The sequence below is a fragment of the Lates calcarifer genome, linkage group LG21 (assembly GCF_001640805.2).
Source record: "Lates calcarifer isolate ASB-BC8 linkage group LG21, TLL_Latcal_v3, whole genome shotgun sequence".
Classification (NCBI taxonomy): Eukaryota; Metazoa; Chordata; class Actinopteri; family Centropomidae; genus Lates; species Lates calcarifer.
This window is the reverse complement of record NC_066853.1, coordinates 6250897-6264815: the sequence shown is the minus strand read 5'-3', so window position 1 is coordinate 6264815 and position 13919 is coordinate 6250897. Positions and strand designations below refer to the sequence as shown.

The 13919-nt window shown below is 40.1% G+C and overlaps 1 protein-coding gene and 1 long non-coding RNA gene across 2 annotated transcripts in view; one reads left to right on the top strand and one right to left on the bottom strand.

The window, feature by feature from the left end:
• Positions 1-13919, top strand: part of veph1 (ventricular zone expressed PH domain-containing 1) — a 76036-nt gene that overhangs the window by 48261 nt on the left and 13856 nt on the right. The window contains exons 10-12 of the mRNA XM_018681179.1: positions 692-831; positions 1295-1429; positions 7882-7999. Coding sequence (XP_018536695.1) covers positions 692-831; positions 1295-1429; positions 7882-7999 — 393 coding nt within the window. The remainder of the gene's footprint in view (positions 1-691; positions 832-1294; positions 1430-7881; positions 8000-13919) is intronic.
• Positions 7-8713, bottom strand: LOC127139036 (uncharacterized). The gene is made up of 2 exons (XR_007808858.1): positions 8374-8713; positions 7-850 (listed from the first exon to the last, which is right to left on the bottom strand). It is a non-coding gene; the product is annotated as an uncharacterized LOC127139036 (long non-coding RNA).

The following is a 13919-nucleotide window of genomic DNA, read 5'->3' as shown; positions in this document are numbered from 1 at the left end:
TAACCCTGGTTTTGTGATTTATTTATTTTTTGAGTTTATTGTGTTGACCAGTGACTGTGACAGAATACTATGTTACATCTTCTACGTTAACTCTCTTCTGCTTTAGTGGAGTGAATAGAGGGTGAAGGAACAGATGTATTATATAATATGTTGTGGAGCCAGAAGCATTCTTTAATATTTAAGATTGATTTTGCAGAATAACAAAATGAAGGTTGAGTTTTGCTGTAAATCACTTTGAACCACTTCTTTCACCTAAGGCGCAGATAGTTTCACTTTGTCATCAAAACTTGCAGCAGAGTTTTCCAAAATTAAACCTTCATTATTTCATTTTAATCACCATTCTGATGTAGCAGATGATTTCCATATGAAGCATAGAAAGTGTTCGCTGGTTTCTTCTCCTTGGCAGAGAGGTGGAAGTTCGTGGGAGGTGGCGGTGGTGGGAGGAGAAGACGTTTTTCTGATGATTACGAGATGCATTGTCCTTGCATGCTATGAATCACTCTGTAAATATGTTCCCAAGGTTACACAAGTCCATATGTGGAAGAGAGAAAGACAGCTCACTGAGAGTGGTTGAGCTTTTGAAGTCAAGTTTCAAACTGTGCAACTTTTCAGAGATTAATACAAATTTATAGTTGTATCATTTTCACTCTTTTATGTGTGTGTGTGTGTGTGTTTGTGTTTATTGTTACAGATTCAAATCGAGGCTGCGTGGCCAAGCTCTCATTCTCTTGTCCTCTGAAGGGCCACTACTGCCTGTACGCCAAGTCCTGTTTCTACCTGACCAGCCGACAGCCTCATCTCTGGATTCACATCATGCTGCTGCATCTACAGGTGCACCCAGATATTCAGCCTGTAACGTATAAAACACATTAACAATTACAGATTTTCACTTCAAGGCACTATAATGCTCCATACTGTCTGTCACACTACTGAGTTTTAAGACATAGAAATCTAAAATTGCAGCATTATATCATTGAGTTTCTTCCATGAATGTAGTTTGGATGCTGCTAATTTTATATTAACTGTAGTTGTATTACATTGCATAAAACAGCTGTCACAAACAATTTTAATGGAATAAAACTAGAAACCCTGAACTTGAAATATACCCTCTGTGCCAGAAAATATCCTGGAGCTTTACAGTTGAGGAATGTCCTGGAATGTAAACAGTAGTTGCATCTGTTGTATGTAAAACAAGCCTAGCTTTCTTTGCCATTTTTGGCCACACTTCTCCCCATATTCTGTCCCAATTCTATTTATGTTTTGTGTCAATTTTTTTGTTTTCCCTCTCAACCAGAGTAAGTCCAGTGTCCCCCTGTGCTCCAGGGACCAGTGTGTCCAGAGACTGGCTTCTCTCTGGGAGAAAACGCAGCTAAAAGGAGCTCATAGTTTTCCCATGGCTATGACACAGCACACCACCCCACACAGGAAGGTACTGGACCACAGTGTGTGTATGTCTCGGTGTGTGTGTGTGTGTGTGTGTGTGTGTGTGGTGGGCCATGTTGCTTCCTCCTAAAAGCTATCTGTCTCCAGCAGAGTGGATGAAGTCATTGGTTGTGAAAAAAAGAAAAAAAAAACTTTTAGATAGGAAGAGTGTCAACATCCACTTTGTTTAAATATGGAATGCACTAAATGGACATTGTTGTATACAAGGCCTCTGCTCACCCCAACTCCTCATCTTTATCATGTCTGTGTGTGTGTGTGTGTGTGTGTGTGTGTGTGTGTGTGTGTGTGAAAGATTGAGTTACAGGGAGAAAGCTTGACACATGTGTATGTGTGTGGATATGTGTGCCTATTTCAGTGTCGGTCTCTGTAAGTACGTGGATGTGGGTGGTGTTCCCTGCGCTGCCCCTCATAATGTGACAAGCTAAGTGGTCGCTAGGAAATAATTAGACCAGCAAAGAAAATACAGCTGTCGTTTGTCTTCCTCTAAACGTGTGGAGTGGCTGCAAAGAGCTGGGCCAGCTATGGTTACCATATGGTGCCTGAACATACCAACACACACATGTACACACATTCAGTCTCATTCACACATACTGTATGCACATACGCATTTAAAGGTGAGTAAGTATTTGCTATTGCTACATAATCAACATTAGTTCAGCATCAAATGTGGAAAAGAAACAAAAGAAGTGACTAAAAAGTACTAAAACTAAAAAGTAAACAGCTGTTAATGCTAATGTTTGTACAGATAGCAGATAATACTGTCCACTCATGCTGTTCATGTTGAGGTGCATTGTTTCTATCCCTCTCTCCAGAACACATGCTTACCTACTGCACAGAGGGTGCTGAGTGACACTAAATTGTTCAAACATGATTGTAAATTTCTGCCTTTACAGTCCTTAACCTATCAGATCCAGTAAAATCTCAGCTCTAGTTCTAAGCTAAGCCACCAGTATAATACACTTCCTGCTGATCTCAAGTAAACCAGAACACTCTCACCTTAAACTTACTTATTTAAAAATGCTTTTTTGCTTTCTTTGTGCAGGATGGATGAGAGGTTCCATAAACTCTCATGTCTATTAAATATGAAGCTACCGAATTCTGATACCCATGCTCAGTATATCAGCCAGTGCTGAGTAGTAATCCAATACCAGTGTTTACTTTTAACCCTAAATTTGACACATGCATGTTAGATTACAGCTGCATATTAACAGAGCAGAATATGAAAACTGTATGTGGATCAGTGACGTATGGCTGATACCCAGTCGACTTAATAAAGTCAGTTTTGGCACTGATACTGATCCAACAGACCTGCCGTGTACACAGAGCAGAATAGAAGACTGACTTAAATGTCTCTTTTTGCTTTACAATGAGTGCAGGCTCATTTGTCAGGGAGCACCAGAAAAAACCACAGACAGAAAAGGATGATATTTAACAGGAGAGAGAGAGGAGGAAGGTCACAACCTTTCCTTCCATCCATATGCACTGCATTTCCTCTTTGCTTCGCTCTCTCTCCATCAGACCTATAGCTTCACTCCTGTCACTGTCATCAGAAACACGTGCAGTCCAAGGCGAGGAGAGAAGAGATGTGAAGGGCTGAAAGCTATTACATAGAAGAGACTGAAAAGGTTACCATTTATATCTGTACTGACAGGGAGATTTAAAGGGAGACTACAGGGCTTTATGAGGCTTCAGATATTTAAGAGGGACTTATGTAGGGCCTCTGACAACTCAGTTTAGTAGTTTTACGATGCAGAGATAATAGAAAGCTGGTGTGAGGGAAGATGAGAGCTGCAAGAATGAGAGGGAGGGAGGGAAGAGAGGGATGGATGTGAGACACTGAGGAGAAAATAGCTAAGAGAGATACAGTGACAGTAAAAAAGGTAATGGGTTTAAAGCATGGAAGTAATAAAAAAAGAACTCAAGAGTCTGGCAGGGGTTAAGAGATAAAGATAAAACAAAGATTAAACTGAAATGAGCTCCATGAAATTGGAGAGCTGCATCATCATCGTGAGAGAAAAGAGTAAAATGGAGGATAAGAAAAGATGGATGACCTAGGATGTAGTGAGGAGAGAGGGTGGTCAGAGAGACGTGAAGAAAAGGTTGACTGAAGAGGGTAAAGGTAGTTCAAGAGGAGGAAATGACTTCTAATCAAGTGCTGCATTGTAAGAAGACATTCACCACGTAGAGGAGAAGGAGTAAAGATAGGAAGGTTTTAGTTTTGAGGAGAGGAAACAGGGATATGAGAATACAGAATGGAAAAGACAAGAGGATGGGAGGATTGTGAAATGAGGGTTTGTAAAGGGGGGAAACTGGGCATGGATGAAGTGATAAAAATGCAGGGATAAAATAGGTGAACACTGACTTTAAGTAATTGTTGCAGAAAAGAGGATGTAGTGAGAGAGAAGAGGAAGTGAAAAGGGAAAAATAGGCAGAACATGGCATAAGATATGATGGGAGTCTGTGCAAAGTGGAAGCCTGAGACTGAGGAGATACTTTACAAGTATTGTTTCACCCTTTTTTCCTTCTTTTGCCCCAGAGTGAGCACATTTGTTGATACAACTGTGGCAGAGATAAAGTTTGGTGGAGGAAGAGGAAGAAGGATGAATGTTGAAAACCAAGATATAGAATAGAGCTAAAGGTGGAGCTGTAGCTGAGATTAGATAAAGACCATTTTCAGGGAAGAAGGGAAAGAAAGGGGCAGGATGGAAAGAAGAAAAACAAGACCTGAAGGACAAAAAGGACTTAGAGGATTTTGTAGATCTATGCCCTGAAAGAGAGACATAAATAAAGCCTGCGTCTTGTTTATCCATCTTCATCTGTCTTACCTCCACTCCCCTTTCCAACACTCCCACTTCTCCTCCACTCACCTTTCTCCTGGCCTACACACCCCTCTTTCCTCCTTCTCTTCCTGCCTCCACCTCCCACAATCTTTCTCCTCTCTGTCTGGAAACCTCCAAAAAGCTTTTCTCTTCTCTCACCTTCTCCCCCCACCTCCTCACATCGATCATGTCCTACATCTTAGGTTAATAAACGGTTCACATTGTGTTTATTTTCATACTGAATCAACAGGGATTTTTATGGTTTAAAATGGAATTTGAGAATATATAAATGTCTCAAAAAGAACAGTTTTTGCAGATTCAGGGCCAACCTGCCTGAAGTCTGACTCAGTCATGCACAATTACAGTCTTGCATCTTGATCAAATTATAATTATGATCTAAAAACAGTGATAGATGGAGGTGCAGAAGGAGAGAGGGGGAGCATATTGCAAGAGAAAGAGGGGGTTACATGAGGATAAACGGATTATATTCAAACTCACATAAACCAGCCTTTGTTTCTTGGTGTCTTTATTGAATCCACCTCTCCAGTCCTGATAAATCAAATATGGGATTGTGTTTGTCTACATTAACCTGTTGCCCAGCTGCAAATTTGTCACTGTAAACACGGCCTCTTTTCCATAAAAAGCTCATTAAAACCATATACAAATCATTTGCTGTGTGCATTGTGGGCTGTCAGCTGTGTGTTACACTGTTTTTAGCATGGCACCACAAAGACTGTGGTTTGAGGATTTCTGGTAATGGACTAAGGAAACAAATGTGTGCTATCTTACTCATTTTTCTTCACTCAAATTTGGGCTCTGTATTCACTCTTACACATTGTTGCTCAATGAGTGACTCACAACGCATCTTTCATCATCTTTCCACTTCTGTCTTTTCCTTTACTTGCTGCTTTCTAGAGATGATTCAGATTAGCTTTGTTTGTAATCAGTAAACAATTTTAATGACCCTGGCATTTGCTTAGGAATGAATTACAGTGTCTAATCCAAAGAAAGGCTCTTTTTATTGATGTCATTGAGATGAAAATTAGTATAAAGTCCAAAATTATTCAATAAGGAATTGTTGGGAGTTGTCAGCCTAACCTGGCAGCTTTTTCAGGCACAGTTGACTCTAACAATCTTCAGCTATGTAGCATTATTACCTTGAATGGATATCCTGAATTAAACTTTTTCTAAGATTATCACCATTCAAAGGTGGGCATATTCAGGCCATTCACCCAGGTAAAAATAACAATACAACAACATGAAAATACTTGTTACAATCATCACAACAACGGCAGTTACTAATCTACTGCTGCCTTGATCAGTTAGTTTGTGTTGGTGTGTGGTACTTTTATTCATGTAGAAGATCTGAATGCTTCTTCCACCACTGAAAGTCACACAACAACAAAGTAACCGATCGAGGCAGCAGTATTACAGCAACTCCTGGGCTCTGTGAGGTAAAATTACTGTTTTTGTCAATGGAGTCTGGTAGAGATGTATAGTGATGTCTCCGGTTAAACAAAAAGGACCTTACCCTTTAATAAAAAAGGTCTGTCTCTGTAGTAATCCTATCCATAATGTTGTCAGACAATAACAATAATCTGAGCCTGTTAGTGGCAAAAACAAGCACTTCCGTGGACATACTTTGACGTGGACAAATGCATCATTTGTCTTCATTGCAGCAGCTGTTAGCTGTTGCCAGATACACCATTCTTGCTTAATACTGCACTGAGACTTTGGCCCTATTAATCATTTACACCCAAAAACATGCGAAAATAAGGACCAGGTTCAAAAATCCTTTTAAGCTGCAAACTGTGATTTTCGGACTTTAGAAAGCTCCACATACATGTAGTGTAGTAAAAAATACAGTTTTCTATCTGAAATGTAGTGGAATAGAAGTATAAAGTAGCAAAAAAAACTGTATAGTGCTTGAATAAATGTTTCTCTATCACCCCCTCTTGTTTTCTCTGTCCAGTATTTTTCTGATCCATCTCTCTCCTGCTGGCCCTCTGTCTTTTCTTTATCTATCTTTTTTTGTTTTTTCTCTCACATTGTCTGGATTTTACAGTAAACCTAATCAGGTTTATTTCTCTCTTGCAACATATGTCCTATGTCCTATCCTTGTATCAGAATATTAATGTTCATGTACGTAAACTCACAGATGGCTGTCTCTCTCAGCCACACATGGTCCTGGTTTATCTGCATCTGCAGGCAAAAGCCCTTTCACCTCAGTTATTTAAATTGTAACAACACAAAGAAAGCTCTGATGTATGGATGCATCTAAATGCTCTGCCACTCTCTCAATTGTTCTCTTGTTCATGGACAGTACTGTGTGTGTGTGTGTGTGTGTGTGTGTGTGTGTGTGTGTGTGTGTGTGTGTGTGTGTGTGTGTGTGTGTGTGTGTGTGTGTGAGTGCTGAAATGTGGGTTTTAGTCCAGGTTTCAATCGTCCAAATGGGAATCCACACTTAAAAAACAGCTTAACATCAAGGACTGAAGGGGCGCGGGTCAAAAGGTCAAACACACCAGTAGCTCCGTCATTACAGCTACCTATTTTTCTTAACATTCATTTAGATCCAGCTCCCTCCGGGCCTTTCGACTTAGTGAGAAATACCCCTCTTGTTCTTACATGGATCATCAGAAAATGTGGAAGGACTGCAGCCAGGTCAGAGTTCAGAGAGATGATGAAGCAAATGTCAGTTAATGGGATATTTAAAATGTGATCTCATAATATTGAGATTTGGTTTAACCACATTACAGCAATCACAGTATGACATATATTGCAGCTTTTAGGTGAAGATATGGACACAGAATTATACGTCAGTAAAGTGTGAGCGCTCAAAGGGATAAGACTGTTTCTTTGTCATGAAGACTAATGACAGTAATCCATCATCTCCTTAAATTTTCCTGTTTTTCTCCAAACCAGGCTAAGATAAATATGTATTATCTCAAGGGTTTAAGTGTCACTGAAGTGTGTTTGTGTGTATTTAAAGTGATATATAACTCTTACCATGTGCAGAGGGTCTTTAGGGATTTCTAATGGGGGTTTAGGATTCCTTTACTCTCTATACTGATACACACACACTCGCACACACAGATGCACAGTTGACCTAAACTTGAGGGTCACTTATTTGCGTGTATGTGTGTGTGTAATAGAGCAAGCTGACAAAACCTCTTCCGTAAAGTCACACTGCCTTTGCCCTGTTTACTCTCCGTCCTCACAGTGTTTTGTGCGATATAAACTAGCACAAACAGTAGGGGTGTACTGGATCAGGATTGGTGCTTATGCGTCAGTGTCATCTATATAAAACCCATATATAAAGCTCTCTGATCCTTTCTTTGTTTCATCTGTGTACGCCAGCTGTCAAAAACACCCCCTTGCACTTCTTTAAATCACTTGAAATGTTTCCTGGTGCACAGTGTTGAGAGTATGTGCACTGCACAGGGACCACAAAGCATGCAATATAAATAAAGAGCAGTCAGCAGTGTGAGCAAAGCCGTAAGAAAACAAGTTTTCTTCTGCCTTTTGGAAGTTTGACTAACTTAAGTTTAACCATATTAGAGGACAGTTTAATATTTGTGTTGTACAGTGATCTCATCTGTTTCTTTTCTTCTGTCTTCAGGACCTGGACAGCCTTCAGCTCCAGCTGGAGGAGGTGCGTTTCTTCGACCTGTTTGGATACAGTGAGGAAGAAGGAAGCTGGCTCTGCTTCATGTGTAACAACCCTGAGAAGGCCACAGGTACACACACTTACACACACACTCTGTCTCAAACACAAACCCAATTATACATAATCAGGATTATTTGAGAACAACATTGTTTAGTGTATGTGAATAACCAGGTTGGTTTCATACAAACAAACAGAGCGAAGTAAAAACAAGACGCCTCCACCTCCAGCACATTTTCATCCCTGATAGCACACATCAGTAACCATACATACACATAAAGATTACCAAACAAAATCAATAAATTTCTGACCAAAAAGGAGGGTGGAAGGATGGAAGGAATGAAGCGATGAACGGTTATTATCAGGTAAACTCCCTCCACCTTTAAAAACAACTTAATGTTCACTTGCACACTCGCATATTAACAGCCATCAAATTACACACTTTACCTTCAAGCATGCATTCCACTGTGGCCTCTCCTGAATTGCTCTTAGCCCTTGTTGCCTCCTCTAAATAGAGCATTGAAGAAGTAAAAGGGGATTTAAAAGATTTTCCTTTTCTCATTTTCAATCATCCGACTGGCTCTCCCAGGCACGGTTGTGTGATGGCAAAACCACTGCAGAGCTCCGTGGGATGTTTTCACTCAAAATACCTTCAAGGCAAAATAATCTTTTCCCAGAATAGTTGAGGAAAATGGGGGCAATGTGCAGCTCTTACTTAATCGCTGCCAGTCTGATTTTAGTGTTGTTTTGAGTGGTCGCTGTAATCAGTCAGTCAGCCATCATGACTCAGCTCTGATGAGTTTACGTTGGACCAGCGACCCCCATTGATGAGCACTTTGTCCTGATGAAGTCAGACTTGGAGTAGTGTCCAAATTACATTTAGATTTCTGTGTGTGTGTGTGTGTATGTGTGTGTATACTCTTAAACTGTATAAAATGACCAAAATCTAAAAAAAATAATGAATGAAGTATGTAGAAACAAAAAATGTCCTCATCTCTTTTATACACCTGTCTCATACACAGTGGTTCCTTGTTCTTGCTTCAGCTTGATTTATGCTGTTGAGCATTTCTCCCTCGTTGCCTCTCTCCTCTTACTTGTTACTCCATTGAGGAGCACAGAGAGCACAAAGTGTGACTGATGAGACAGTAAATTAAGTAGTCTATAAATCGATGAGTGACAGTTTAGCCTTAAGAGACCATACAGGAGAACAAATGTGACAGAGAGTTTGGGAAAGAGGTTTTAAATGTGCATGCATCTCTCTGTCAGTCTCACATGGAAGCAGTTATTAGTTATATAAGAGGAGTCAGAGGGGGGCAGTTTGTGGCAGATGTTGTGTTCTGGTGAAGAAATATGGAGGCAGAGGAGGGGGGGAGAAAAGGTAAAAATGAGAAGGATTGGCCTCTGAGAAAGTGAAAGAAAGTCAAGTGCCACTAATAAGTAGTTCTAAAGCTCTGTCCCAAACAAGGACATGCTGTTTTCAGGCTCTGCTGTTTGATGGCAGCTAATTAGAAACCAGCAGGTATTTCTCAGAGAGTTACAGCCAGAGGCGGGAAATTGTTTTGCCAGTGGACGGAAACAGGCAGAAGGGACGCAGTTAAAGTTTAGTGTGTGCATGTGGGTGTGTGTTTATTTATGTTTATGTGCTTTGTAGGGAGGAAAGTTCAGATTGGGGATGATTACCACATCACACACCGGTTTTAATTAATGATCATGAGGCAGCAGTTTGGGTTATGTTGAGATCTGAAGAAAACAAAGAATTATATTTTTATCACAAAAACCCAAAAAATCAAACTCATAAGATTCATGACGTAAATATTGTGTGATGTTGAGATAACATGATAACTACTCAAGTGACACAATATATAAATAATTACACTTGTGGACTGTGATACTGCATATGGATTAAACTTACAGGTGCCCTCTGGAGCTTTCCAGTAAACAAAGTTATATTTACAGTCTCTCTCTAAAACACATTGTGTGGTCTAACATGTTGAATGCATTTTCCTCCACCTCAAAGAAAAGAAATCAAAAATGAAGATTTTGGATAATTTGAAACCAGCATTGTTTACATCCATATTTGCTGGTAAGCAGTCTCCTTTTTCCTGACATTTGTTGGTACATTGCTACATTTCTTAATACAAAGCACATCACATACTTGTGTGCCTGCAGGTGTATCCTTGGTCTTAAAAACATCTCTCCACTACCAGCACTACCAGTGGTCTACAACTCCACAGGATACCTTTTAATTAATCAGTTATTATCGGTTATGAATAGAAAGAAAATTATTGGAACTTCACAATATGTGTGTTTGGGAATGTATATGTATTTGTGTTTATAGTATAGTGCTGGTGGTTATTATTGTGGCACAATCCACCACTTAACACCATATTAGCATGTCTCCAGTTCCTTCCTGACAGGGTTACATGAAACCAAACTGGTTTCATGAAGCTTAGAGTCAGGTCAGGCATTTTGTCGTGGTTAGAGGAACTCAGTGTTACACTGTACTTTATGTCTGAGTTAAACTGTTCCCAGCACTAGAGGAAGTGTTGAAGTATGATTAGAGTTACTTCCAGTAAGACTATTGTCTTATTTTCTGTATTTGTTTTTTTTATCCTGCCATCAGTTCTGATTAAATTTAGTTTCTTTACTTCAGTGTTCATTTCTGCTGCCAGGAGCAATCCACAGGGACCAATAGAGACACAAAAAATCAAGCAAAACATGTTCTCATCATATTAAAGGATAACTCTGGTCGTTTTTTTAACCTGGGCCCTGTTTTCCCATGTTTTTGGGTGTAAATGATTGATAGGGAGTTATCCTTTAGCACTAACTCTATTGTATTATACACATTATATTACAGTATTATATAAGTAGTTTAACTAGCTTCATGTGGTGAGAACAAAGAAATCATCTGAGAGCAGTTGTCCCTTCTCCACACATAATCATTTCACAATCCAACATCCACAGGTTTACAAACAGTGAAATATCTGGCAAAACATGAGACTGGATTGGTCTGGGCTGGTAGGTTACTAAATAGCTCTCTACAGTTTTGAGCACAGTGAGCACTTGGAATAACACAGCACAGTCTAATTCACATGGAAACAGGCCTGCAGTAATCAGCACTCATGATGTAGTGAGCATCTCCATTGACCGAGTGGTCATCATCCATTCAAGTGGAGTATGGTTCGTTTAGATGGAAGCTGTCATTACGCTGGGTTCACAGCTTTTCATTTTCTCTTTCTTCCATGTCATTGTCTCTTCATCACCCATTTCGTCAAATACACAAACACACGCACAGAAGTAAACACACACGTCAGACTACCCAATCCAGAAGTCAAATGAAAGCCATTCTTCCCACTCTGCTGCTCTGGACAAACCAGTGTAATCAGTGAGGGAGCTGAATGACTGCAAAGAACGGATGATTACCTTTGAGATTCAGGCCAGTCTCTCTTCATTACAGGAGGATTTAGAGAAGGAATAGTAGTACTTTCCCTCTGGGGTTGTGTGATTGAAGTGTGTGTGCATGTGGATACATGTGTTTACTATAGCATTTGTGTCCTTGTGGCCTTGGATGGCCCCTCTGCTCTGCATGTCTGGCTCATATTAACTCAAAGGCTTAGTTCACCCAAATTACAAAAAATATAGTATATTTTCTTACATATTCCTCATAGTACCTAGCCAAGTAAAATGCAGGTTTTAAGATATCTGTCTATGAGATTTCTGCCTCCACCCTACCTTAATGAAAACAAATGGAAATTGTTTTTTATCCAGCAGCATCTCTCAGAAGTCACTGTGTCCAGTTTTTGGTACAGGCCATGGTTATCTCTTGCTTCAACTACTGCTAGGCCTCCCTTCACATACAGTGAAACCCTTGGAAATAGTCCAGAATGGATGCTGCATCTGGTCTTTGATCAGCCTAAGAGGGCATGTCACTCCACTGGTCATTGACCTCCACTGGCTACCTATGGTCATTCAAATCAAATTCTAGTCACTGGTGCATGCCTTCCAGAGTGACCTCTGGGTCTGCACCCGTCTACTTGAACTCAGTCAGGCTTATGCTCCCTCTCTGCCACTACGTTCCTCCAAGGATTGTCATCTGGAATCGCAGTCCAGGCTGTTCTTGTTTGTGCTTCCCTGATTGTGAAACAAGCTATCAAGTGCTATCAGAACAGGGGCGTCTCTCTCTGTCCTCAAGAATCTCTTGAAGGCTCATCTCTCCTGAGAGCACCTCCTCTTCTAACACCTCCAACGCCCTGACACTTACTATGCACTTTCAGTGCACGTCTTTAATTTATCTCCTTGCACTTTGCTTTATTTAACAGATTTAGCACTTAAAACTTAACACTTACAGGTTAAACACAGAACAATCACTCTGACATGTAAACTGTATCTGCACTAAAGTCAGGATCAGACGTACAGCACCTTCAGTTACTGCACAGCTGAAATCACTTTCACTAAACCTGTTAAAAACAACACTGGTTGAATCACAGTTTAGACTGCATCTATATATCTATCCCTGGAGTTATTCAAACAGCCCACTGTGATAAATAAGTGACCTCACTGTGACCTTTACCACCTGAGGCCTGACATTTTTGTGTCAGTCACACCTCAGACTGCTGACATGAACTCAGTGGCCTGAACCAACACTATCTACAGCTGATCTGATCGTTAGTCAGCTGTCAATGCTCGGCTACATAACTACAAAGCCTTATTAACATTTTAATGCAAAACAGGAATGCAGGAATATTAGATAAAATATGCAACACATTCCATTTTGTTACAATATTTTGTAACACACAAACATGAGACACATCAGCTTTTGGCGTTAGTGGCTTTGGGAATTTTTCAAACATCATTTTGGGGTCATTTTGCTTTCAATTGATGATGTAAAATGGAGAATCTGACCGGAAATCTTAGGAGAAAGAAAAGGAGATGTCATACAAAAAAGAGCATCATTACCACACACTGCAAGTTTCAGTTTGCATTTTATATGTGACCCAATAAGTGGGATGCTTAGGATTTACTGAATTGCCTAACAGTGAAAAATAGGAACCCATTTCTACTTTGCAGTACACAAACTCATCAAAACAAATTGGGAGGCAACTTCTGTGCAGCCTGAAGGGATTTACAGGAAAGCTGTTCTCAGTTTAGACAAAGACCTACATACAGCACTGTTACACAGTTCCTGCATATTGGACACAAACTGCTCGCAAATTTAAATGGGTTGTATACATGATGTTTTATGTGAAACGTGAACATGTCTTTCACCAGCTCACAATACAGTATGTAGTGAAAGTTTCCACTGGAAGGTTTCTTACTTGTCCAACTGAAAGCTGTCCAGCTATATCCAGTGTATTTGGTCAAGTTACTGTAAGTGACAGTGATGACTCACCTCATCTCACTGAAACAAATATAATGACTTCAGACCCAGTGCAATTTAGATGAGGAACGTTTCACTTTTAGGTGACCCACTTTTTTGTTTTCATCACACAGTAAATGCAGCACAGAAGACTTCTCATATTTACCATGCATGCTGTTTACATTAGCAGCTGCCAGCGGCCAGTGTTTTACTTACATGCTTTGTATTGCTTTGCTATAATAAAAACCTGCTGACTTGGCCTGAGTGGCTCATTGTGATTACTACATGGCTTACTTAAACACACACATGCAAGGAGCTGGTCTCATGTTTTAATGTTAAAGGAGAAAAGAGAGAAAGGTGAAGTGTTTTCCATTGTGAAGGCCAAAGTGGAACCAGTGGTTTCTGCAACTTCATGATGCTTTATAATATACTGTTGAGTTTAACTACTGGAATGCCTTTGAAGTGAGCAGTAATGAGCAGAGGTGTGTGTGTGTGCTTGTGCCTGTAGTACTGTATGTGTGGACATGCCAGAATAATGTACGCAGGTTCAACACGTCTGCCCTCTCGTTCTCTTTCAGTGTTTCTGGCAGTGTTGAGTAATTTTACTACAACATGCCATCACATAATCACAAACATA